General features: G+C 40.6%; 1 protein-coding gene across 1 annotated transcript in view; it reads left to right on the top strand.

Annotated features, from left to right (window-relative positions):
- Positions 1-27,092, top strand: part of SCFD2 (sec1 family domain containing 2) — a 207,268-nt gene that overhangs the window by 82,397 nt on the left and 97,779 nt on the right. The window contains exon 5 of the mRNA XM_075025831.1: positions 6,722-6,971. Within this exon, the coding sequence (XP_074881932.1) occupies positions 6,722-6,971 (250 nt within the window). The remainder of the gene's footprint in view (positions 1-6,721; positions 6,972-27,092) is intronic.

Genomic DNA, 27,092 nt, shown 5'->3' with positions numbered 1-27,092 from the left:
GTTGTACTTTTTAAAAGCTTTATGTTGTAAGTTAATTTTTCTTGCCTTTGACTCATCACTGTGTTTTGCAGTAAGTGCTAACATCCTGGATAGATATTCAGCAGGTAAAAATTAGCAAAGGACTGTTGTTGTCTGTAGTGTTGACTGACAGACATGAGTTAAGAATCTGGCCATATGACAGTGTATTGAAGAAGTCATCCAAAGAGCAGGTGATTATTTATATAATTTTCTTTTATATCTCTTGGCAACCTTAAACTCTAGTTCATGTAGGCTTCAAGCCAGCACTGTTGCATAAGGAAGTGGTCCAATCCTTGGCCTTCATGGCTAGTGTACGTGTTTCTGTGGCCAAGCAGTAAACCCGAGGAGAGAACCACTCTGGTTAAAACGATTTGTTTTAATGCACAGTCACAGAAACACTTCAGCAGGCGCAGAAGAGAGAGGCCGCTGTGGTGGGCAGAAGGCAAGAATGAAGGCCAATTGGGAGAGCATGCACATAGGAGGAATGTGAGTCTGTGTCTTTGACAGCATGAGCCAGGTTAAAAATAGCTTTTAGAAAGCTTACTCGTTTTCTTTTATTTGCTTTTTATTTGTTTATGGTAGAATTTTAAGACTCTGTCTACAAGGGCTGCCTGGAAATTGTCTCTGCAGTTTTGAGAATATAGTTCCTGGGGCAGTGCTCAGAGTGGGTGATAAATGCAGAAAAGGGGACAGGAGATAGAATTGGCTCTGTAGGGATATTTCATTAAAGACAGAGGAGTCATTAAGAGTAATGACAGAGGAGACCGGTCCTAGGTGCTTTTACTGTTTCCTGTGTCTCACTAGCAGTTTAGTTCTCTGCTATTTTCTTTATACGTGTATTCTTGGTAGATTTCTGTATCGTCTATCAAGTGAATAGACAGACACTGCCATTAAAGAGAGGAAGATGCAAGTCTCTTGGTATTGACAGGGGCAGTCATAAACTTTTTTTGGTCCCCAACAAAAGGCAATGTGATCTTTCTCCTTATCTTTAATGACTTACACTTTTTTTTTTTACTGGAAGCGGCCATTTACTGCCACCATCTCACACCTCCACTCTCAAGCTGCTGTGAGTTCATGATGCTTCGTCTGCTTTCCCCTAAGGCTAAAGTTTGCTCCTTCCCCCTGCAAGGCGAGCTTTTGTAAACCCTCCCCAGCTGGAAACGTAAGTTTGAGACTAAAACTTTTCTGGCATCCAAATTCACTTCCTGCAAAAGGAAGTGTACAGACAGTGGACTTCAGTTATCAGAATGATTTCATCGTCTTCTTAAACAGCCTGCCTGAATAATTGGATGCTATATATTTTGATGCTGACAGATTGAGGGGTTTCCTAATGGTGAGAGTGCAGTACTTTGAAGATCTTCATTTTTTGTGTTGTGTCTTGGGTTGGTTATTCTTCAGTCATACCCTACAGATATGTAAAGAGAAGACATTTTTATCAAAACCTGCCCAAGTCAAGAATGATAATGATTTCTAGAGCTTAATATGGAAAAACACAATTTGCGTGGTAAGATCATGCTTACTGATTTATTGTGTCAAATCACTAGTCACTCATAGGCCATTTAATGAAAACTAAATACATGAAATGATTGTTTTGCTGGGAGTAGGGAGTACAGACATCTTCTCACCCATATGGAAATTACGTGTAATCAACGCCAAATCTCAGGTGGCCAAACAGTGTAAAACAGCAAGTAACAGAACTGCAGCATTTGATTTACGGGCAGCTGAGTACTGTAGGCAGCTAAGACTCCTCCTTAGCTTGGCAATGCCTCTTGTTTTCATTAAGATGTCTGCTGCTGCAGATCTGTTGCCATTGAAGGATCTGAGCTGGTTCTGCATACCCATGAGGTCCTCCCTTGGTGCCATTGTCACTCTTAGAAGCTAGAATATTCTGTCTTCGTCTGAATAGTGGGGAAGCTAATACGCTTGGCAAAATCATGAAACACAAAACATCAAACCCAGGTAAAGCATGACAAATCAAATAGCACAACATTGGAAAGCTGCTTATTCCACATCTCATGAAGCATCTTTTCCCACCTAAGTTACTAATAAAAGGAGCTTCTATTAAATAGGGTGGTCCAGGAGCATGGGGCAGCAAATGACCCAAGGGCTTGTGAGTTTCCACTGATCCTTCTGCTGGTTTTACCTGCAGCTGGGTTTTGGGGTTGTTTTTTAGTTTTGATTTTCCCCAATAAAATTCCTCACTATTGTAAAGCTGTGTGATTCCCATTCCGAAAAGTTCTGTTAACTCATGCGACCTCTGAAGGAATTAAACGTGTTTTGCTTCCTAAGCGGAAAGCCACTAGAATATTTACATAGTGAAGTAGTCTCTTAAGATTTATCTCCTCCTTCCTCCTGGATTTTAAAAGAAAATAAATTCCACTTGCTTGAAGTTGGTTTTTGCTTTAATATTTTTAATGATGTGTTGAGGACAGTGGGCTGGAACCACAGGGATTAGAGTGCTCAGTTCTCTTCTCAATTTTGTCAGGGACACGTGTTAATTCAAGTAAACTCTGACCCTCCTCTTCTCTTCCTCGCCAGCGCACTCTGTTTTCCATTGTCTAAAAGATGTCTAATGGTACATATGGCTTTAGATTCTTACAGGTTTATTTAATACTGAAAATAATGCCTCTCACAGAAAAGCAAAATTTTTTTCCTTGTTTATTACACTTCCTCTTAATTCCTGTAGATCCTTTAAATCACATTTTAAATGTCACTTTTGAAGCACAATATCATGTTCAGTGTTTAAAAACTGAAAAAATGATTTTTTTACTTTCTTCACTGTCCTCCCATCTGCCAAAACTTGGGCCTTTTGCAAAAATCAGCAAATCGACGTCAGTTCATTTACCCTTAGGGATAGTAAATTATTACACAGCTTAAGTTATAAAAATAAATAACTAAGGAGAGTGGAGGAAAGAGATGGAAAACAACAAAAATCTATCACAAACTCTTCCTGGATTCTGAAGAATATATGATTATAGCATTAAAATGTCCAAACAATGCAACAAAGCAGAAGGTGTTAGAGCTTGGGCCTTAGCTGGCTCTGCATTAAGCAGCGTTAATGGTTTTATACAGCCTTTGGAAAGCTCAGAATTGACCTGCTTTTATTATTTTTATTGGCTCCCTTGATGATAGACAAATGGGGCTAACCTGAGGCCAGCATAACCAGCAGGAAATTTGGGTCATGGGTAGTTACATTTTTAAAACTTGTGTTTTAGGGTTGTTCAATCAGGGTAATTGATTGATTGTTAGGCGGTGCAGGGAGCCCCTAAATCATCGGAGGTGGCCAGATAATGACAATCTGCCAGTGGATTTTGTTTGAGGCAAATTTCCCAGCTCCCTGCGGAGCCATGCTCTGCAGTAAGGCTGCGAGTCCCTGTTTTTTTTTCATGCATGCTCCAGTCCAACTGGCCTGTTTGGACAAAATAGCCTCTGAAACTTGGCAGTTCCATCTGAAGTCCTCTGTAGTGCCATTTCCCAAGAGATAAGGGAAAAACATTCCAGAGAAGTTCATACCCCAGAAAGACCCTACGTGCGTTCTGAAGTTAACGGTTTATTATAGCTCTTTATTATTTTTTTTTCTCTTTCATTTTTACTTTGAAGATAAGAGGTGGCAATTGTTGCTTTAAGTTGTTGAGTTTTAGCCCACCCTACAGTAAATCATCCTGGAAGTTTATACCCAATTTTTTTTTATCATGTATGCTTGAAAGTTTGCCAGAGATGCTGTATACGTGTACTTTCAGGAGCTATTATCCTCAAGCAGGAGCTGTTGACCGTACTGTTTTATACAACCATGTGCATCCTCAGTGCTCCATGCATTTGGATAATTTGTGCATGCAAAATAGAGCTTTTTCAAGAATTTATCTTTGGTGTTGTAGGAGCACGCTATGAGATATTTAGCGATGGGGTGAAGTAGAGAGTTTGTGTGTTGGGAGGGGAGGGGGGGATAGATGATGTGCCAGTAGATGGTAGATGATGTTCAATAAAACGTGGTGTTGGACTTGCCTCTCCTTAAAAGTGAATTCAGATTAATGTAGATTGAAGTTTGTTATCTATTCCAGAATAATTCCACGTGTAGGTTAATCTTCAGTTCCTAGATTTTTAGGGCTGATTAGGCTTTTGCTTGTTGCGGGTGGCTTCCTCCCAGTAGCTGCATACCTCTGAGTTCCTTGAAGTTTTCTCTTTTTCCATTTTAGGAGCTGGATGGTCTGATATTTATTGTACTGGCTTACAGATCAGAATTTGTTTGTGTTACTTTTCAAGAAGAGAGCAGGTAATACTGAACTGAGGCAGGGCTGAGTTGGAATTTGGGAACCGGCAGCCTTGTCTTGAGGGTGGCCCAGCTGCCAGCATATGCCAGACTGGCACCAAACACCATGGATTTGCTTCCAGGCAGAGCAGCGCCTGGACTTGCTGTGCATGTGATTTAACGCTCCATGCCCAAACACATCCAGGGTGCCAACCCTTCCCAGATTTCTAAACATTCCTTTTTAGCCCTCACATGCTTTTGACCACTGTAGCTTTGTAATTTACTGCTTAAGTTCCACAGTTGCACTTACTGTTAGGTTTAGCATGTGGGCAGTTAGAAAATTCTTCTCTAAGGTATGTATTCGAATAGAAACATAACACCTGACCACATTAAAGTCCCTTGAAAGATGGGTCCATAGCAAAACTTGTATGTCAGGAGCAGGGTGGAGCCCAAGCCTGCAGAAGTGTTGTTTCCTATAGCACAGGCTGGAAAAAAGTTTCTTGAGAGCTTGAGTAATTCGTGCTTTCTTTATGATCAAGGTCTGTAGCAGGTCGGTGTGAGTATAAAAATTGCAGTTCATGAGGTGCTTGTTAGTGTTTCTGAGATTGTCAAAGAACAACTAAAACAAAATACAATGAAAACCAGGACCCCCTGAAGTGTTGTATGGAGTACGCCAGGACATGAAACTTTCAGTTTCTGTGTTCCTTAAGTTAGACTCTGAAGGCCCTGCCTAGGTTTCAGAGAAAACTACTCAGTTGTCGTAAGAGCTCGGAACTAAATTAATGCAGTTAAAAGCAGTGATAAACCTAATTGCATGATTTTGTTATTGTATAAACGTGTGTCTCTTTCTAGTTCGTTTGTTTGTTTTGTATTTTATTTACTTATTGTGAATCTATTTAAAGGGTATATTATTGGTTGTGGTGCCTATTTACCATGATTAGTCTGTTTGAACTTACTGTAGTAACAACCCAGAATAAATATTTGCAGACTTGACTGTTTGGATTCTAAGAGATGCGATGTTTTGCTGTACGCTACGACTTGACCCACAGGTTTTCACAGGGTGCTGTTTGGTGATCACAGGGCAATGGGCAGGGTACTGGTGTTGCAGGAGACCTCTAGGATGGATCCAAGCGATCACTGCCACCGAGAGAGGAAGGCTGTCCTTCTCTTCTCCCACACCTCCCTCCCCAGGCAGGAGCAGGGTGCTCCTCCTGCTTGCCTTGCACTGGCCCCGCTTCTCACCTCATCCCACTGCTGAGCTGCAAACGAACCCACAGCAGAAAACTAGCGTGTGGAGATACCATACGCAGGTGTGTGTGCGCGGGGAGGGTGGCAGTTTGCCGGTACGATTAGTCGCTCTGCTGTCCTGAGCGGCAGAGACCCTCACAGCGGACCTAAACCCCAGCCCTGGTGTTACATGTTGTGGATGTCAGCGTGGCCCTTCAGGGGATTCATGTCTGAAGTCTCCTTTTTACAACTACAGTAAAGCTGTATGGACACCTTCCCCACAGAGGTGAGAAGAAGCAAGTGCAGTTTCAACTCTTGAGGACCTAGGACATCCCAGCATACTCTCAGTTTCCCCCTCCTTTTCTCTGCCAGCCTTCCTCTCCTCTTACACACGTTATGGTCATCTTTCACCCTCACAGTCACGTACTTCTCCCTGCTTCCGCACAGCCTTTGCGTTACTCACCTCGCAGCATGGAAGTGCTGTGGGAATGAGCCTGACCTGCCTAGCAAAGAAGGCTTTTTCGGTGTGGAAGACCCCCGTTAAATGGCTTGAGAAGCTGGTGAGCGTGCTGTGAAGGAGGTGGAGGGAGAAGAGGGTCAGGGCACGTGCCAGGCCGGTGATTGCTGCCCTGCCCTTGCTCCTGTCGTAGAGCTCTTCTAGGAAACCACGCTGGTCACTTAAACCACGCGCTTCACAGGTAGTTCCCTCTGTTTCTGATTTTCTGGGTTTCTGACCTGAAAGCATAGGGTCAGGTTTGCAGATGTGCTGAGGGCTCGCAATAGCAACTGAAGTCAGTGGGAGCTGGGCTTTGAACTCTCTGCACAAGTACAAAATCAGGCCCGAGGAGGAGGCCCAAAATTTAGAGGAAGCCTTTGACCATGTGCTTTGTACCATTTCTACCCATACCGTGGAGACCGATGATCCCATCCTCTTATCATACTGGTACATGGAGAAGATCTGATTATCAGGCTTTTCAAGTGCTAAGGTGCTGCTATCGTGAGTCCCTAGGAAAAAACTTGTAGGAAATTAATAAATTTGCTGTCTGAGCAGCAAATAAGTCACAGGACCATGTGCTGACAAATGAGAATGCAAATGTTGAACAATGTTTCATTAAATGAGCACTGCTATTATGAGAAATAATAGCTCGTGGATGCAGCCAGGAGTATGTCTGATGCTAACTGTTAAGCACTATGGGGGCAATCTGACACAATCTTCCTTCTGTTTTTCAGACTATTGGCGAGTCAGAAATGCCTAGTGTTTTGAACCAGTTATTGCCAATGATCAAGTCTTACAACGAGAGAACAAAAGATGATTATACCTGCGAGGACTTCCTTGTCTTGCTAGTATACATGTATTCTGTGGTTGGAGAAATCAGAAGTGGAAAAGAGCTGGAGGCAGCTGAAGAAGAGGTGAAAAAGGCCCTAGTCAAGGCCATTTGTGGTGAACCAGAGCCATCTCCTTTGCTGCAGAAAATAACAGGTAAGAGTCTGCTTGTGTGGTGAGAAATTAGATGGCTGGGAGTGCAGGAACTGGGAGAAACATATAAAAGCGGCTTGACTCGTCTGTGGTGCTGAGGGTATATGAGTAAGCACAAGGATTTCCTGTAGATTTGTTCCATCTCCCATGTTCATATATGCCAAATGCTGACAGGCTGTCCTTGAAGAGTGCTGAGTCTGACGAAAGCTCTACAAGTTGTTCTTTTTGTTAAAGGTTGGCTAAGTTTGTGTGTTTTCATAAGGTAATCTTTCCCACAATTTCTTTCATTGATCAGTGTAAAGTTGACCCTGGGAAGTCAAAATTAATTCTGGAAACATGTTCAGTGAACCACAGTTGCTTTGTGAATATGAGGAGCTGGCCTGTCTGGCATAAAAGAAGAAATGTGTCTAAAACCAACATTGAGCTTTTTTGCTGAAATGACATGAACATTAGCCTTTAAAAATAGCATGCTAAGCCTTTTTTTAGGTGAGCACTCATAGAGTAGGAAAGCCCTAACCTCTTGCTGCTGGTGTCACATTTTAGAAAAAAATAATTGTTAAAAAAAATATTGTTAAAATGAATGAACTATGGCTTGAGGGTGGCATATCTGAATGGCAGAGGGGATCTCGCTTCCTGCTGTCAATTTTCTCAGTATTTACTAATAGTGGGCAGGTCACTGACCAAGTCATCTGTGAGGTAGGGAGCATATGAACATAAATCAAGATGTTGTGAGGAGCTTACAGTTGAAAGTCTTTGCCAAGAAAGGGCCTAAGTGGGGAGTCTCAAGGGTAGTGGAATATTGCTGCTGTTGGTTATTCTGGTACTATTCCCTGTGGACGCTTCTACTTCAAAATACAGGTGTGGTCTGACCAATCTGCTGTTGCTTTGAGTGTAAAATACTGTAATGATTAAAAGACTCTTACTGTTGGAATAAGCATGTTCAGTCATATTTGCACTGTGCTGTTATTTTAATACTCCTGGCCATGGTGCCTACAGTGTTCCAGGCTCCTTGTAGACTTTTGCTCTCCTGTTTTCCAGTATGTACTGCACATCTTGTCCACTATATGGTGCTCCCCTCACAACTTCAATGGTGTCTTCTACTGGACATGATGCGATCATTTCTAAACCTCCATTTTCCTATTTTGCCTTTTCTCCTATGATTGACAGTGTTTTGAATCACAGTTTTATCAGTTTCTCTTTGTTGCACCTAACCTAAGTATGCGAAGATTTGAAGTCTCTAAAACTTCAGTGAAGTATCAAAGAAGAGCTGCATTCCTGTGTACATCGATGCTTCCCTTGTTGCCCTCTATGCTCTCAGGTTATGTAGTTGCAAGCACAGATGGAGATCAAAATAGACATTGTGCTTGTCTTATGTTCCATAACCTGTCAATAATTCCATAGCTTTTATGAAATATTTGCATGCTTGATTTCCAGTGTGCATGTTTCCTGAGTAAAAGTGAGTATCTGGGTGTTTGCTCTCAACTTCTGGGCAGATGAACAGGTGAATGAATGTTTCAGTACAAAAATTCTTTAGTTTATGAAATAAAATTACTTATTTTCACATAGTGGGTGGACTATTAGGAGCATGGTGGGTGTCTGAAGTACAGCATTCATCTCATTCATCTCCTTAGGCATAAGTATTCACTCCGTTATGTGGGGCATCTGACTATGAAAAAGAGAAGGCCTTAACACTGTGCGAGCACTGTTCAGCAGCAGCCAAAGCATTTGTGTGTTATCAACGCGGGTTTAGCCACAAATCCAAAACACAGCACCATGCAAGCTGCTGTGAAGAAAGTTAACTCCATCCCAGCCAGACCCAGTAGAGATAGTTTTAGACCAAGCACATCATTATTACGTGATGAAGTTAATTGCATAACACAAAGCCAGACTCCTTGCATCCTTCTATTTCTGTATCTGTGTGTTTAGCACAACCACGTTTGTGCTTTCTGCACAAGTGTGTGATAGTATTTCCCCTTGCTTGCATGCTTTTTTGGTTTATCAGCATTCTTTGTTTTTACATCTTATTTAGAACAACAGTTCTTTTGACTTATTCATGAAAGAGGAAAAAAAAAAATTAAAACTAACTGTCGTGACCAAAAATAAGGATTGTCTTGGGAAAAAAGTATAAAATGGAATTTCTAGGAATGCGCCTTAGGTAGTTTACAAGCCTTCATTCATCCAACAGATTGCTTTCTCAGCATTGGGGAAATTTGCTGAATTTGTAATTTGCTATATTTGCAGTACAGTTGAATTGGGAAGACTGAGAAAACATGAGCAGCCTTAGACCTACTCTTCCCTGAGTGATATTTTGCCAGGCTTGTGTTCTACATCCTGCTTCCCTCTGAACCTTGGGTACCTTGCTCACTGCTTGACAGGCAAAGCAAGTCAGAACCATAGGAGCACCCGCAAACTTTCTTTCAAAGGCACAGCAGGAGGACTGTCTTTGTAGCAGGGCTGAAAGTCGGGGAATAGATGGCAGCGCTGGTTTCCCCTTTTGGTACAATAGTGGATATAATGCTGAGGCACCTTCTGCTTCCAGCAGAACATGCTATGAACTACAGACCGGCTATTTCTTTTAGCAGATACAAGCTGGCCTATTTTCACAAGGTCAGCCCAGCTCTGCAAGTTAGCAACAGCCACAGGTCTGGACAGATCATGGTTCAGACCTACAATGTTCCACGTTCATTTTACTTAAGTCAGAAACAAGAGAAAATCTTTTTTGCTCTTAAATGGTCACAAAAGTTAATTAGACTATAATAAATTTCAGTAATTCTTGGAATCACTCATTCAAGATCAGAACAAAGCAAAACATTTGTGGTCTTTTATTTTCAGTTTTCTGTCAAGGTAAGTGATAGGAAGAATGCTAAATTGCATGTGTCAGGAGAATAAACTAAGCCAGTTACTGGGTAGGTTCAAGACACTGCCTGCTGGCTCACTCCTCACCTCCAGGTTCCCATGTGGGACCTGAATTCCTGAGTATTCAATATCCATTCTGCAGTAAATCTGCTCTTACTAAGTAGCTTAACCTGCAGAGCTGCCGGTTGAAGTTTCAAACCCTGCTGGCAATGCATGATTGGACAGCTTTGGTTATAGCATCAGATAGCAAAATTCACTGTTGACTTTAAAAAGGCATATAGAAGTAATAATACGTAGGCTGCAAAGCCAAGCACTTCGAAGTTGAGAAATGCCAGTAACTCAGTTTCCCATGCAACCATCATTTGACTCCTGTGCGCGTTGTAGCACAGTCTTCAATTTCATTATTATGTACTGTATTTTCTATGAGCCATGGCTGCATTCAGTGTAGGGACTGACCACCACAGAGAACCAGAACAATATAGCTTCAGTTATTCTTACACATGATGAAGAAGTACTAATAGAGTAAGTGATACTCTCTATATGATATTCAACAAGTAACTTTCCCTGGGTCTCAGTTTGCAGTTCATGAAGTGGACTGGTGCTCTCAGCTTTCTGTGACTCATTTTGGAACTTGAAGAAGAAAAGCATTAAATTACATTTTCAGGTATTAGTGATTACATTTCTTTGAACAGAGAGGACTTTGTGCTCTGCTTCCCGATACACCTGGTGCCTGATGTTTTGGGTTTAGTTTGGACCTAACACTGTGCTAAGGCCGTTTGGTTAAGCTGAAATTAAAAGCCGTATCTCAGCTGTGGCTCTGAATTGCTGCCTAAGCCTTTTGCTTTCCTCTTCTCTGCAAAGCATGGAAGGTGTGCAGTCTTGACAGATTTTTTTTTGTTTGGTTTTATTTGTCATTCCCATGGAGTCACTTGAGAAATAAAATGCAAAACCCTTGTAAAACTTTAGAAAACTGGACTTTTGAGGTCAATTCAATAGTCAAAGTAATAGCTGTGTTTATAGGAGGTATCTTTTATTCCTATTATACTTGTTAAATGTAAACTTACTTAGGCTTGCCTGAGTCTATGCCTGTAGGAAATCTCCGGTGATGTGGCTGCCTCACAGAACTAGTGCAAACCTCCCACAAAAGATGCAACACATCAGTGCACAGGGGATATTTATGCTATGTTTGGGTTTTGGTGTTACCTAGTGAAACTGGATTAGTATTTGCGGCAGTGGAAAAGAAAGCTATTCTCAGAGATTTAGTCTTATCTACCTGGTTGGCCCCACTAGTTTCCCTGATGTAGCCTAGATGATTACAGCCCTCTGCAGAATACGTTAAGATGCAGCACTTGTGTAAGCCTACATTGTGAAAGAAGCGTAAGCACTCACAATTTCCTGGCTGTTGAGTGTTAGGCTTCTCACCCTTATTGTTGCCTGAACATATGTTTTCCAAAATATTTGTACAATAATGTTCTGCATTTATGCAACACCTTGTTTCATTGAAGCACTAAAAATATTGTGGAACTGTTAATTAAAATGAAAATGCAACACGTTAATCACCCAATGACATTTAAGAAATAAGATACAATTTTTCTGCACGCATAATAATATAAAAGTATATTAGTGGTGTTGTGTTTGATGGAACTGTTAAATAATACGTGTTGTGGTAGACAATCTTAATGCCTTGGGTAATAAAACTGAATGTAACAGTTCCAGGATTTCTCCTGGGTGTAATTTACCACAGACATATGTTCTTCATCACTGTTTCCAGCAGAATGTTACAAATTGGAGGGGAAACAGAATAGACCAAAACATAATGGAAAATGGTGCTTTTCAACAGAATGCTGGGGTTGGGGGGGAGAGTTGTCCTTTTGGTAGCTGTTAAAAAAAACCCGTTGTAAAATATTGTATTTATTTTATCATCTTATCTGTTCATCTAGTTTTGTAAATGTCGACGTAGAGCTGTGTACAACTACAAACGTATGCAAAAGTAATGCTAATAGAGCCGCAAAGCAATTAAAAATCTATTTTTTCAGCTGCGCCGTTCTCTCTTTTTCATCTGCAAATCTCTGTGGGAGCTTCGTAGAGCAGATCTGCCTTCTGTGGTGTGCTCTGGAGGCCAGGAGGCCAGCCCCAGGCACTGCCGGGCTGCGGGGCAGCCAGCGACGCTGCCCACGTACGGGAGCTCTCAGCTGGTGGGGTGTGCAACAGCGGCTGGAGGTATCAGTTGCACCTTCTCGAGCATAGGTGTAGCAGGAACCCTCTTGTGCCAGAAGCTGCTGTTTATCAGCCTTTAAAAACTGAAATTTTTAAGCATAAAATGTATTTCTGGACTTTTTCATTGCTTTTTCTAAATTCCATATGTTGAAGTGTAGGCATTGCTGTACTGGGTTAGACGCACAGTGTCTTGGCTGCTTCTGCTTCTGATTGTCCTCAGCACACGATTCTTGGGGGAAATGTTATGCAGGCTACCTAAAGGTATCATTACCTTTCTTCTAGCATGGCCTAAGTATCATGAGACCTAAAATCATTGCCGGTTTTGCAATAAGCATTTACATTCCTGGAAAGGGACAGCCAGTTGCCTCAGAGAACAGGCATGCTCACTTTTATTTGGCTGTGGTCTTGGCTTCATTGCTGGATTTCCCAGTGAGGGGTAGGTAGGTATGAAATTGGGTCCTGGGCTGTGGTTATAATGTAAGCCCTTTGGATTTGATTGAATGTGCCATGCTCCTTGTGCAGGGACACGGGAGGGCTTCCCCTGCTTCACAGTGGAGGTGTAGCTCAAGTACCTGCTAATGATTTCTACCCCTTCCCCACACCCCTCCACCCCCAATTCATGCAGTTCAGGAAAATACTGTGAAACTACCATTGTTTAAAATCTTAAAATTTCGGAGTAAACGCTGAGTGATTCTAAATTTTGCGTGCTTTTATCAAGAATATTTTCTATAAAGTTTCAACTAGTTCAGTGAAAGGCTAGCCCATCTCTTGCTTGTTTTATAGCTTATTTCCATGTAACCCATGAGTTCCACAACAGAGCTGATATGAAAAAAAAATCATGATTTGAAGAAAATATTTGCAGTCTTTCTTTTATTTTGCTGTTTATTGATAATTTAATCCTTACTACAAAGAGACTTTTTTCACATGTTCTTAAAAGCTAAATGCTTTATTAATGGCAACATGTAGACAAATTAGAGAAGGATTAATCTGGTATTTCTATGTAGTGTAGGTATTTATGCCTACAGAACTATAACTGGCTGTATCTATCCAAAATAAAATAAAGCTGCAACTAAATTGTTTCTTGCTGTCATTTAGGGAAAAAATAGATAAGGCAAAATCAAATATTGTGCCTTCTGAGTTTTCAAAGAAATGTAATTCAAGAAATTCAAAGTTCCATTCTTTTTTTTGAACATTTAGAGAAGTCTTAACAAGCTGTGCTGTCTCCCAGGCCTTCTCAAGAGCTTCCATTTTGCCCGTTCACGCTTCAGGAGGTCTGCATTTGCATTGTCTGCACAAAAAATAAGAGCAATGTGTTAGCAATGCTGGGTCCTGCTGGGGCAGTCCTGCAGGTCTGGGGTACAGGACTCACGTTTAAATTGCTCCTTGATTCCAGGCGTGTGTGGGAGCCTGGCTGCAAGTAGATAGCGATCAGATCCCCACCAGAGCGAAGGTTTATAAACTAAACTGTTTATGTTAAAAGTTCATCGAGTGGGTTACAGAGGGTGGGGGAATACCTCAACACATCAAATAGCTAAACATTTTGAATGTCCAGACAGGCTTCTCTCTGAAATACTGATCAGCTTCTTCTAGTCCCTGATGTTAAAGGGTCATTTTCATGCCTAATATTAGCGGGACAGCTTTGCACTCCACTTTGAATTGGGAAGAAGAGCTCTTCCCACCAGGTTAGGCTGTTGTATGTGCATGATTATAGGCTGTGTTGCTTGGGGAATGTGCTCTGCCCTGTAGCCTGCAAGTCATAACTGCTGCTCTGTGATGAAGGCAAATGCTAGAAATGCCACTGAATATGGTCTGTGTAGAGATCAGTCTGCTGTGATATAGAGAGGAGCTGTAAATGCTGGTGTGGCTGCGCAAACTTCAGGGCTGCTGCCATCATCATGGATGCATTACAAGGAAAGAAAACTCTCTCATAGGATGGCTCCAATCAGATGATGAAAAAGGAAGTAATCTCAGATTATGGCAATGTTTCTTTCTCTTTCTCCCATGCTCCCTGTGTCTCCTCCAGTAACGAGGAGATGATCCTTGCCCCACAGAGCCCTCTTGGGCTGGCAGGCAGATAAGGCACAGTTGGAATGAGTTTCCTCTTTTGAGTTGGACAACAAAATGTAGTCTCTGTTCATAGAGCTAAATAGCTTCATCCTGCCACAGTGCACACGTTATTACTGCAGCCAGAGGAGACCCAGACCGTTTTCGCCCCAATTCTAAAATAGAAGATGGATGTTCAGGAGGGGTTTTTTTGCTGTTGTCCCAGCTGATTTTACAGACACCTAAAATACCCCTCTCTCTGACTGGCAGAGGGTGTGTGTAAGATGACGTCCCAGTATCTGTATTACTTTCTTGATGTGTTTTGGACATGATCCAGTGGAAAGTATTTGTGATCCAGCAGTCGCAGAGGATGGTGGACCTGACATTGGCCCTGCCAGGAGCACCGGGAAGACCTGAGCAAAGCTGCTGCCTGGCCGCGCAGGAGCAGCCGCGCAGGGAGCTCCTGCAGTTTAACTAACCCTGAGGTGCTGCCGCTGCTGCAACACCTCAGTCCTTTGCTTCATAATAACACAGTTATTGGGGAAAAAAGATCACTTCACAGGTCCGAAGGCGTTCATCTGATTTACACAACAGTCAGAAGGGTTCACGGGGATTGTTGTGACCTATGCAAAACCAGGGAGAAATGGGTATGCACTGAAGCAATGGCCTGCTCTGCTTTAGCCACTGACTCTGCAGGCGCAGAGTATGTGTCCTAATTTTTGTCAGCTCTCCTTAGGACCCTTGAGCTCTCCAAGACCTCAGTACCTTTCTGCTGCGACCTTTCTAAAGGCTTTTTCCCATTTCTGTTCAAAATCGTGGACGGCAAGTGGGAGACAAGTGAGCCAAATCAGCGGTCGCTGACTTACGGCTTTGTGTCGCTGCCTGGGTGGATTCCAGGGCTATTTCTCAGCTGGGAAACATGGAGGGTTTTCTGGTGAATTCTTCGGGATACAAATTGCAGTAGTCTTCTGGATCAATTTATAGCTAAATTTGCATACGCCTATTTTTGTAGGTCTTAAAAATATGGGGCATAAGTTAAAAATCAGTGTTAAAAAGCCATGGTCCTAAAGGTGAGAAAATCAGGCTGCTTTGTACAGATGCAGGGATATTTTGTTTGGATTTCATGATGTACATTGAAATGTATGGTAGAAGACAATCCCAATGGAAGCCCAGTGGCGCTGGGGATTTTTTTTTTAACTTTCATATGTTGTCTGTTTATTTTGTCTTCAGCACCTGGTCTCAGTTGGCTCCAAACTGGATAGTAATTTTCATTGAAGTGTTTATAACATGAAGTCTTTTTTTTCTTTTTTAACATGAGACATATGCCTGCAGCTCTGCAGGCTTCTGTCTCACTGCCAACTTAGCAGGACAGCCAACTGCAACAGGAAACTGATATGGTACAATTTTCATTAATGATTTGTATTCTTTTTCAGCATGCAAATTCAACAGCATTTAGAAAATGCTTCTAACATCAAATATCTCTTTGCTTTAAGCATAAGAAGAAAACAGAAGCTGCTTTAGAATTAGGCAACTTTTGAAAAGGTACTTTTATATGTACGTGGCATAGTTAAATGCTTTTTTTCTTCTTTCTACATGATTCACTTCCTTGCAAAACCTTCAAGTTTTGGCATATTGTAAAATTATGACTAAATTCTTGCTGTTTTGCAGAGCACACCCAGCCTGGCAAACCAAAAATGGCGAAGTATTAAATAACTGTCAAATTAAAGAAAAAAAAAAAAAAGGAAAGGAAAAAAATGACTTGTTAGTAGTCACCACCCATATGACAGAAAACTAATGAGATTGGGGGCCATGTTTTTCTTTTGCACACAGACACAAATGTTAAGGTGTTTGGTGTAGATTGCAAAATTTTGCTTTGTTCCATTTGAATGCCTTCATGTAAGAGTTTCTAAATACTCTATCATAATTCTTATCAATTTGGTATCTGTTTTAAATACCACACTGTGTGCTGGATCAGATGGCACAAGGACAGACAGCATTGCCTCCACTGAGGCAAGGAGGAATAACTGCCAGCTATAGATATTTCTAATTGTTTTCTTCAGCTCAGTGGTGGTGGTAATTCTCTTGTGCTTACCATGAGATTTTATCAGGGGTGAATTCTGGCCTTTGAATTTTGGGCAGTCAACCTATGTCAGGCTAGCAATCTCCATGTATTTTAATGACGATGCAATATGTTGAAATCCAGTATTTCAAGAAGCAGTCAAGCTCAAATGTAAAATGGAGTCATACAGCTCTGCGTTATTGTAGTGTTAAAGCAAAGAAATCCCTTGAATAATTGATCATAATCCATCTTTTATCTTGCAAAATCTTTGCTGTGTTGGTCGTCTTAACATCTCAGCAGCAGAACCAGGAATATAAAATTCACATGGAAAAGAATTTCTAGAATTTAATAAATAGCTCAGGGATTTATGGCCTAAACATACATCACTTGCCCACGCAGTTCGCTAGGCAGCATGCCCTAATTTTTCCCTCTTCATCTCAAGCTTTGGAGATTCATGGATTTGGGCTCTGGAGGTCTTCTGTTCAATTGTCCATTATAGTTAAGATAACTTGCTTTCATAGATATTATATTTTAAGGGTCAGGTTCTGCTTCTGTATAAATCAGTGTGAAAACATTACAGTGCTCCTTCTGCTTCCAACAGTCCTGAGATCAAGTTTAAGGGATGTATCAAACTGTTGTAATGTTTGCGGATCAATTTTGATGTAAGGGGATAAGCAACATTAAATATTTTCATTGATTTGTCAACCTTGCTAATACAATTTTTTTTAATATAACAATTTAAATACCTTCCTTAGAACTGTTGTTAGTGCTACTACCATTTTGTTTTCAGTAACATCTAAATATTGTCACGTACTATAGAAGTTCAAAAGCACTACCTTATTTAAATGAGTACTTTCTCACAAATCTCTTCATGTGTACTCAAGCCCTTACTATAAACCTAAAAGGCAGTTCTCTCAGGTCTTGAATTTTAAATCAACATGAAGAAGGTGCTCTCATAGTCCCTTTCTCCCTATTTGTTCTTGTTTAGTTTTAAATTTTATAGTTGAGTAAATGTCACCTCTGGTGGTTAAAGTTCAGGTCAAGTTACATTTTGCTGTGACCCTCCTGCTCTCTTTTGTAGACACTAGGACTGTGGTCTGTCAAGACAGGAAAGTTCACAGATCATAGCCTAAGGATTTCCCTCCCCCCCCCGCCCCGCCTTTCTTTCTTGGATATCCTTTCGTCAGGCAAGGAAAGTAATGTTTGTAAAATTGGATTGAGGGAGCTCTGTTAATTGAGAGTTTGTGTAAATAACAGAGTGATGTTTGTGCCCTACACAATTTTAGAAAGCATTATGCATCGCTGAGGCTAGTTTAGAACCAGATGTCTGATTCTCTTTTAATTTCCCACTTTATTCATTAAAATAAACATTACTGTGGAAATAGTTGCCTGATGAAAGGTGGCAACAGCCAGTCATAGCCAATTAGACACATTTATTTAATGGAAAACAATAGAAATATGTATTTGACTTGCATGGATTTGTGTTAATGTGGGGAATGTGTGGATATAATGTGTGAATGTTCCTGGTTTATTCAAATCTCCTTCTTCAGCCTTTTGTTTCTGGTGCTGTCTGTGCATATTTATTTTACAGGTCTGTGTACACCAGGTGTATTGATGTAGCCCCCAAGACTTTAAAAAAAAAATAATAGAGAGATAGGTAGAATTAGAGTTATAAAACAGTCTTTGGAGAATGCTTATAGCCACGGGGAAGTACTGCTGCATGTTCACCAAGGAGAGCTACCTAGATGACAACTACTTTCCCAGGCTGTTACCGAATATCTCTGTACCCAGGAGGCTCCCCCGTATGCCATGATCCCAGTGGAAATTCTGCCTTTCTTCTCTTAAAATGTTGAGCAATTGGAGAATATATAGACATGGCAGAGGCACCCTTGTGTTACCTTAAAGAAAGTTTATTAGAATGGAGGCTGCAAAAGAGAAAAACCTAATAAAATAAAAATTTGGAAAGAGCGTTATCTCCAGTAGCCTTGGCTAACAACAGGTGAGAATTGGGAGTCAGAGAAACAGGATCTAATTCTTCAGTTTCTTCATCATCTTTTCGTCTTCTGCCCCTTTCTGCCATCTTCTCCATACTCTGCTCACATTCCTGCAAATCTGTGCATGAACAGCAGAAGAAATAGTAGGGGCTAATTGATTGCACCCTTATCTTAATGTTGTTCATGCTGAGGAACTGTAATTCTGGCATTTGTTAACTTTTGAGTGCTTGCCTTCACAAACTCACTGTTGTTCCTTTGATGCTTTCAACATAATTTCTGAAGTAAGCAAACAAAACACTTAAAAGCTGAAACAACATTTTGACTGTAGAGAATGATACTTATTTTACTGGCAAGTTCACATAATTTGGCTGCACATCACAGCTGTCTGCTGCTTGCACCAGCGAAGTGATCAGTGCAATACCAGGTTGTCTTCCAAATGGACCAAATGTTTACCAGTGGGTAAACATACCAGCTAGGCTTTGCAGGTATTTGACAGCAGCAGAGTACCGAGGTTTATGACTAATTGATTCAAGATTTGCTGCCTATATTCCTTTAGCTTCTTTTGTCTCTTCATGCCACAGCTCTTTTCCCCCACCATCCATCTCATATTCCTCTCTGTCCATCTGTTTTTACATCTGCCCCCATTTCCAGCCCACTGCCCCAGTTCTTCCCTCTGCCTCTCCATCACCCACATGGATCCAGTCTACCCTTAGCTCCTTGCTACGCTTCCTTTTTTTTTGTCCACCTCCTCCTAAAGTCTGCCTTTGGTCTCCCCAGGCTCCCACCTGTAGGCTGTCTCACACCCCTGCTGCATTCATGTATGTGAAGTGTCTTCCTGCCCTTTGTTTTTCCTAATTTCAGGTCGAGCATTTATAGTGGGGAGCCTTCAGTGACCAGTTGTATCCTCAGGTGAAAATGCCATGCTCATACTCTCCCACTCATAGATCTGCTCTCTGCCCCGGAACAAGCTACAGTAGGACAGTTCCAGCCACCACTGGTTACCAAATTCATTTTTTAAAAGGAAAAAAAAAAATAAACAAAGGCATTATGCATATTTTTTTATAGCTCCCTAAACCCCCTCTGTTCCTACATTATTCCCCCAAAACACTTACTTGTAGCAATCAGGGATGGAAATGGAGTATGCTGGGTTTGTTCCCACCACCCTACTTTAACCCAGGTTTAAAATAGGAACGTTGTCTGTCTGTCTGTCTTTTTATGGCCAACAGAAACAGGTTTTCCAAGGGCATGATTCATCTTGTTTATGAATGAACCAGCCTTATGAAGTACCTGTCCCTCCATTCCCAAGGGTGAGGTGTGGGAACCATCCTTCACCAAGTTGGTTATGTACCTATGGAGCAGGCATACCTGCCTGGCTCATGATGTGTCTGCAAGGAGCCGCAGCGGGATGGTGACGGTCAGTGCCCAAGCTGCTCCTGGGGGCTTTCATTAGTAAAGGTCAGGTTGCAGAGGTTGGATGTTGCTTTATTTTTGTTCATACTTAGTCATTTGTGCCTTTCTATTTGCTTCACATTCTACAACCCCCTTCTTTCTTCAGAAAGAGTCTTATACTGAAAGTTCATCTCCTTTCACTGGCACTATCCTTGTCGAAAGCTCTTGATATTTTACTTTGAGTTCATGGCCCCTAAGTTACGTTCATGGTGGTTCCTTCTCAGTTCTTGTGTCTTAGACAGCATTCCTCTGTACAGAAAATACACATTTATCTGGCATGTATTTCAAGAAACAAGAATATGTGTAAGTGAAAATATGTACTCATTTACAGATAGTTTCATGAGACAAGAAATGACGATCTTTGTTATTTTTGCTTCCATTTTCCATGCCCATTTGCCATCTGCTTCTCCAGCAATGCAGTGTTTCTGACAGATAGATAGGAACTGGGAGTGCATCATGCCTTTTATTTTGCAGTGAGTGGGGGTTTCTGCACTTTACAACGCTCATGTCCCTTCCTTAACTAACTCCCCTGATGGTCCTGGGTTTGAGGTGCTGTCTTGTGGGTTGCCTGTGCAAATAACTTCTTCCAGTGTATTACTTGTAGTGGTAGACGGAGCGGTTTGGTTTGTTTTTCCTTGTAGCAGCTGTGATTCTTGGTTTTAATATCTATTTGATTCCAGTATATTCACTAGTATCTCTTTCCTGGTTTCGAGGAGATAAACTGGGATGAGTCATAGAGCACTTATTCCCAGAGATAGCTTCAGCAATCGAAAAGGGGCCATGAATACTTCTGGCAAAAGTACTAGATATTAGGCATAGATGGTATGAAGGTCACTGGGTTTTGTTATTTTTCCCCCTCCCTAAGTAGATGTTCTCTTCAAACAGACTGCAGAAATACCAATTAGTGTGCTTCATTCTGAAATGTAATCAAATTTTAAATGTAAAAAATCCCTTTCGGCTACAGTGGAATCGAACCCCTAATTATGAAAGGCATATGTTTCCCCCCCCCATCTTTCTTCCCTCCACCCATGTAGATAATTGTCCTTCTTGAATGATTTCTTCTTTGTAAAAATCTTTGTGACATTCTACTCCTGGTTTGCTCAAAGCAATGCTGTTATCTGGTGTGTTAGCTTTGTGTTGTTGGATTCTTACAGGATAATATACAATATAGTTACACTGATTGCTTGCTATTTTGTGTGTCATCTGTGTTTTGGAATATCTCAAAGCTTGTCAGTCTTCCGCTGGGGATTACATCATTTTGGGGGTCTCAACCGTTCTGAAACAAAAGCATACTTCAGTGGTAAAATATGTATGCCCGGACAGCTGGCAGTCTTACAAGACTCCAAACTTGACACAGAGTTAATCTCAGAGAAAAGTATTTTCTTCTAGTGATAGTAACTAAACAATTATTTCCATGCTGGGGTTTTTTGCCCCCCCTTTTTTTTCTTTCTTTCTTAATGTGGAGTTTTCTTTACAGATGGTAATTACTGACATAAAATACATTTCTTTGTTTTATTCCCAGCCACCGCAGGATTTATTCTGGGGTGGTGATTTTGGTTTCTACGTGGTCTTTGAATGTTTTGGCAATGGTCAATTCATATTAATAATTGTTTCTTTAGTGGTAAGCCTAATCTTGTTTGAAATGTGCAAGTCTCTCTGTTATTAGCTTGCCTTTTTTTCAGGGGCAGACCTCTGGGGAGAAAGTCACTTGCACCTGCTAAGCTGCCTTGTCCCATATTGAATTATAACAACAAATTGGTATCACAGACCACCCACTCTATCACATAAGCACTATTTATGTTGTAAAGACTTCATAAGGGTCGAATTGAAACACAGCTTGTTGCACTAGGTGAATTTCATCCCAATACCTGCTATATAAAATGGCTTCAGAGCCGTTACAAGTAGATGCTAGAAAAAAGAGCAATGCAAAATTGGACCAAGAATTTGCTGTGTGTGTACTTAATCTAGATTCTCATGCTATTCGTACTACTTTGTTAGGTTTAAAAGAAATACGCTGCATTTAACTTGTTCTGAGGAAAACCTGTCTCCCAGGCTATCAGTTCCGAGCTTTTGTTTGGGCAGCTCAATTCCAGGTTTATGCCCCAGTGGGTCCTATTTCGGTACCAGCTTCTGCAGTCGGGCTCCCCTGCTTTGGGAGCTGCTGCATTCAGAGGCACAGTGAGAATCTCTCTTGCAGACCCACTATGTAAGGATGTAGCCGAAGTGAAAACACCTGCAGAATATTCTTGGCTTTAACAGAGTATCTATTTTATTTTCCTAAAATATTACTTCATCAAATATTTTTAACATATCTTGGTAATGTTAAAAATTTAGCTTTCCATTTGAAAGAGAATTAAGGCATAGAGTTTGAGTAACTAATACAATATAATAAGAACAAATATGAAATGTAAATGGACTAATAATATTAATTGATTTTAATTTGTCATATAGTACCAATAAATAAATTACTATTGTTGGGGATATATGTGTGGATCTATTTCTATATTTGATTCACCAGAAAACTTGTGTGAGTTTCCTCCTGATTTTTTGGTAGATTTTTCTTTAATTTGCAAAGATTTCATGTTAAAAGAGTTATCAGATTGGGGAATTTATGCCTTTGTTTCACATAAGATGCAGACATCACTGGCATGACAGATGAGTTCTTTCTATATGTAGAAAAGCATTTAAATAAGTGGAAAGCGTATAAGAAAAAGTTCTGGGATTCTTTTTTAAGACTGGAACTTTCCAAAAACATCCCTTAAAAAGATTTTCTATCTCCTTTTAGTTTATCACAGATTAATGAACTCTATGTTCCTCTTAATTTTAGTGGAATTTAATTATAATTACTTTTTTTTTCCTTGTGTGCAACAACTTTCCAATATAAAGAGATTAGATGGCCTTCATTCATTCTTTTCAAGGCACACCACTGCCAAAAGAGCACTTTGTAAGCAATTAAGCAGAATTGTGCAAGCTCTTATTGCTGATTAATTCTATGGCAAATCTGATTTCTCATTGGTTTGCGTGCAAGTCATGCAGTCAAGTATCTAAGTATGCAGGTCATGCAAATTACAAGTTTATTGAAGGGTCAGTATAGTTATCAATGGCAGCTGTTCATAGGATCCTTAACACTGAGATGAAAATTTATCTTTTGATTCGAATGGTTCTCACCCCTACAAACATTATAAGGTCTCAAGAGCATTACTATTTTTAACTAAATAGTGGTTATGTCTTTCAGTTTACTTAGGCATCAGACCAAAGATCATCGAAGTCAATATGAATTCTTCCAGTTACATCAGCATGCTCTGGGTCATGCCCTTAATAAACTGTTGTGTTTGCTCTCCAAACCAGAAGAGATTACAGCATAACGACTGGTGCAGTACAAACTAAAATGGGTTCAAAAATAGCCTGAAGTACTAATTCTACCTTCAGTGAAACCAGTGGAAGATAAACATCCCACAAGAAAAGTTGGACTGTTTGTTGCATTAATGTTACCTTTCAGCTAACCTAACGATGGTAAAAATGTTTTGGCATGACTGTCTTGCCCACACACCGATGTTAGTGATGAGAGGTTGGGGTGCGTGATAAAACGCCATGTAAGATTTTGGAGTGTGAGTGTTTATCATTAAGCAAACACTGGTTCATTTGTGAAGTAAAAAAAGGGGGTTGATCTTTGTTTCGAAGGTCTTTTAATCATGATAGAACAACTACATTTATACCACAGAAGTTTTGAAAGATGTGGTGAAGATGATAGTAACAATTAAGAAGCCCTATATCAGGAACCCTGAAAATAAGCTTGGAATAGAAAGTTTGGTAGTCTAAAAATTAGGAATTCGGGTATTGTACTGTATGAAAGTTTTGTAATAAGGAGAAAGAAGGAAATATATGTTACTATGCAACCATTAGTGTTCAGAGGAAAAAATGACGGAAAAAAAAAAAAATCAAAAGACTATACTTAACCCTTTCACATCATTACATTATAACTGAGCAATCTACTGGAATTTTAAAAATATTTTTATAAGTAAAAGAATTTTAGATTTGCAACAAGAAAAAGCACAGGGTTCTCAAATGTGAAAAAGGTATTAATCTTAAAATTTAATTTTGTTTAGTTTAATTTTTAAAATATAAGCTTTTTTTGAATTATCAAAAGGGAACTGAAAGAAATGGATATCATTATACTAAATTGTTGTCTGCTTTCCAGTTTTGTTCCCTGCTAAATTATTCTCTTGACAAACAGGATAGAAAGTATTTGTGCTTCAGACATTTTATGATTAATCAGCCTCTGTGTTTGTGTCTGGGTTAGTAAAAACAGAGCTACTGTTGAAGGGTGGAAATAATCATGCTGGCTTATGCCTGCAGTCAATGCTCCGACTTCTGTTGGGTACATTTTTTCCAACATGTATCAAATACCTTATAGAAGGTATAGCAGTGATTGAGGAAACGGCTGCTAAAGGGCTGTCTAGGCAAAGCCTTTCACTTACACTTCATACAGTTCAGTAGCAGAGATGCCTTGGTATTATTAGTGGTTAGTTGTTCATGTTAGGTGCCCGAGAATCATTTTTGATGGTGGCAAATTCTCAAAAGGTGTTTGTTTCAACTGGCCCACGGATGGGGACTAGTTAGGCTGGTGCTCCTCACCCCTGAGAATCAGGTCCATGTGATTTTTTTAATTGGCTTTACGGGCTAGCTGATGGAGCAGTTTCTTTGAAGAGCTTTTGAACACAATTCACCAGCTACTTTGAAAAGATTACCATTGAAGGCCCTTCGGTACAATTTTCAGTCACTGTGGGCAAAGCGCTCCCTTGCAGTCCCAGCTTTGGTAGAAATTGCTTCTCTGCTGTTTTGCAGATGCACCCAGAGAGGATCTCAGCTCAGGTTTCTGGCCGCTTATCATAAATCCACAAGGTCCCTGGCGGGGCACTGTGCATTGCCGAGGACATCTGAAGTTCAGACTTACTAAGAGAAGAAGCTGAGCCACAGGGTCCATGCTTTCCCCCGCGTGTCTGGGCTGGGTGGAGAGTGGGACCAGTGCTGGTGATCAAAGTAGAGAGGTGCAGAGTGCGAATACTGGCTTTGTTCCTCAACACTGTTTATCAAAGAGGAAGGTACTTATTAGCACAGAAGTGAGAAAGGAGTGTTGCTGGCCTGGAAGTTGTCATTATCGGGATTTTTGCATGGGAATAGATGGAAAAAAGAAAACGTTCCTCCAAACACAGCCTTATCCACTAGCTCATTTCATAATTTCCTTCACACAATCAATTTGCATTCTTTACCAGTGGTGTCTTACTTCTGTTTTTTGTCTACCAAGAGGAAATGGAAGTAAATGGCTCCTTTTCTTGTATGATTTCGGCATCTTCCACACTTCATAAGAAACAGAAGATTTTCTTCTAAAGATGGTCTTGAATACAAGCGTTTACATCATTTAGAACGGGAGAGGCAGATTTTTTTGACTGATACCTGAAATTGTGCATGCAGCTTTATAGTGTATGTTCTTACTTATGTGCACAAGTGATGATTTGTTCAGATAAAGTTGCTCAGTTTACCCAGGCAAAAGCTACACCATAAGCAAGAGCCATCATATATAAAGGTCAGCATAGAAAAACAAAGCAAAAGGTCACCATGAAATAACCATGATGATTTATTTATTATTATAAATAGTAACGCAATAATGTAAAATGCTTGCTCAGTTTCTGTGAATACCTGCAAAAAAGGTATATCCATATGTAGGACAATTCAGCAGAAAAGAGATTCTTTCTGGCTATTAGGCTAAGGACAAGTAATGAAAAACTGTAACAGTTCCCGGTCACTATAGATCAGCAGAGACTTATTGTGGTTTACAGCATTGTTTTACAGGTTGTTGTTGGTTTTAGCTTGGATTATTTCCCTGATATGGTTCACAGTGCGGCTTGTCTATCAGCTCATACCAGTGTGGCCGAGGGAGCCGGTTTGCAGTGCCGGAGGGTGCTGGGAGGACTGAGGACTCTTGCCGTCCTCCTGGCTGCGGGGCAGCCTGGACAACCGTTTGTTTCATGAACTTTAATTCCACATGATTAGCGCTTTATCAGCCAAATTCATGGATTCCATAGCTTTCACCAGGGCATCCTCTTGCTTTTTCCATTCAGTCTTTCCCCTGGTCAGTGAAATAAAATAGCAGGCAACCCTCCTGGAGATAGGAGACGTCCTGCAGTCCCCCTCCAGTGCCCTTCAGCAAGCAGCTGGTGCCATTGTGGTCCTGCAGCTTTTGTCTCCTCGTAATAGCAGAAATGCATCCTAACGAATGATGAGTTGTGTTGTTGGATGGGTGCTAAATCCCATTTCCCTTTTCCCTCCCCATCCTCACAGCACTAGCCAGTATTTGTCTCTAAGGGCACTGGTTGTATCTTTATACACTCTCCTTTATTCATTTTTAATCTAATCTACCTCCCTTACATCATTCTCCTCTCTTCCTGCCGGGAAGTCGTGCCGAGGGGAGCTCCCCTGGTCCCCCGAGAGTTGTCTTGGGGAGATATCTTGTGCTGTTGAAGGCCCCGTTTTACACTTTGTGGAATGCAGATGGTCTAGACACAAGTTGCATTTTTGTCTTTCAACATAAAGCACTGCATTTTTAACACATACCTCCAATAAATACAGCAAGAGGAGAACCAGTTAGCAATGGTTCCTTAAGGCAGGTATTCCAGTTGTCTTGGAGTTTTATAGTGCCTCAGTATGGCATGTTTTTGTCCCCCCCGAGAACATAGCTTCTAGGATATGGCATTGCTATAAAGCAATAGCACAGTACTGTTGTTGTGCTAGCTTAAGTCCTTGCTGTATTTTTTCATATTTTATTTTTTAAGTGGCTGTTGGCTATGCTGCTCCACAAAGGACTGTTGCTTCAACACAGTGGTTAGACTTCATTTGTTCCTCAGAAAGTTATGTCATATCTAGCCACATTTATTTAAGCACCTACAAAGCATAGCCTCTGTTTGCAATTTTTTTAATATATTATTTTTTGCCCATAAATTGTACCAATCTCTGTCCGGATGAAATGTGAAATTAAATTTTAAAAAGGCAAACTGTTTTTATTTTTAATCAGTTATACAAAGCTTCCTTAAATGTGCTGAAGACTTTTAAAAAACGGAATTCAAAGGCATTTTGATAAATTTAAATGCAAGTTTTTCCAGTTAATAATAGAACTGACAGATCATACTGTCCTAAAAGCTTCACTTGACTAACCTCATCCGTTGCTATCTAGTTTTTATCTGTAAATTGGAAATTGGTTCTCTCTATCTAACAACCAAAGATTTTCTCAGCTTTGAGTGAACTAGCCTTTGAATTGAGCTAGATGAATAAACTGACTTAAATAAAATGTTCTCCCTGCACCTGCAGAAGAAGCTGCAGCTGCCAAAAGATGAATACTTCAAAAAATTTGGATCCCTAGGATTTAGCCGGTGATTTCTGCCAGTTCAATACTTTGATGTTCTTTGAAAGTTCAGCACCAAATGCACAGTAATGGGGGTTATTATGTAAGTA

This window comes from Buteo buteo, chromosome 1 (assembly GCF_964188355.1).
Source record: "Buteo buteo chromosome 1, bButBut1.hap1.1, whole genome shotgun sequence".
Lineage (NCBI taxonomy): Eukaryota > Metazoa > Chordata > Aves > Accipitriformes > Accipitridae > Buteo > Buteo buteo.
The sequence above is the reverse complement of the archived record's forward strand: the minus strand, read 5'-3'. Positions and strand labels throughout refer to the sequence as shown.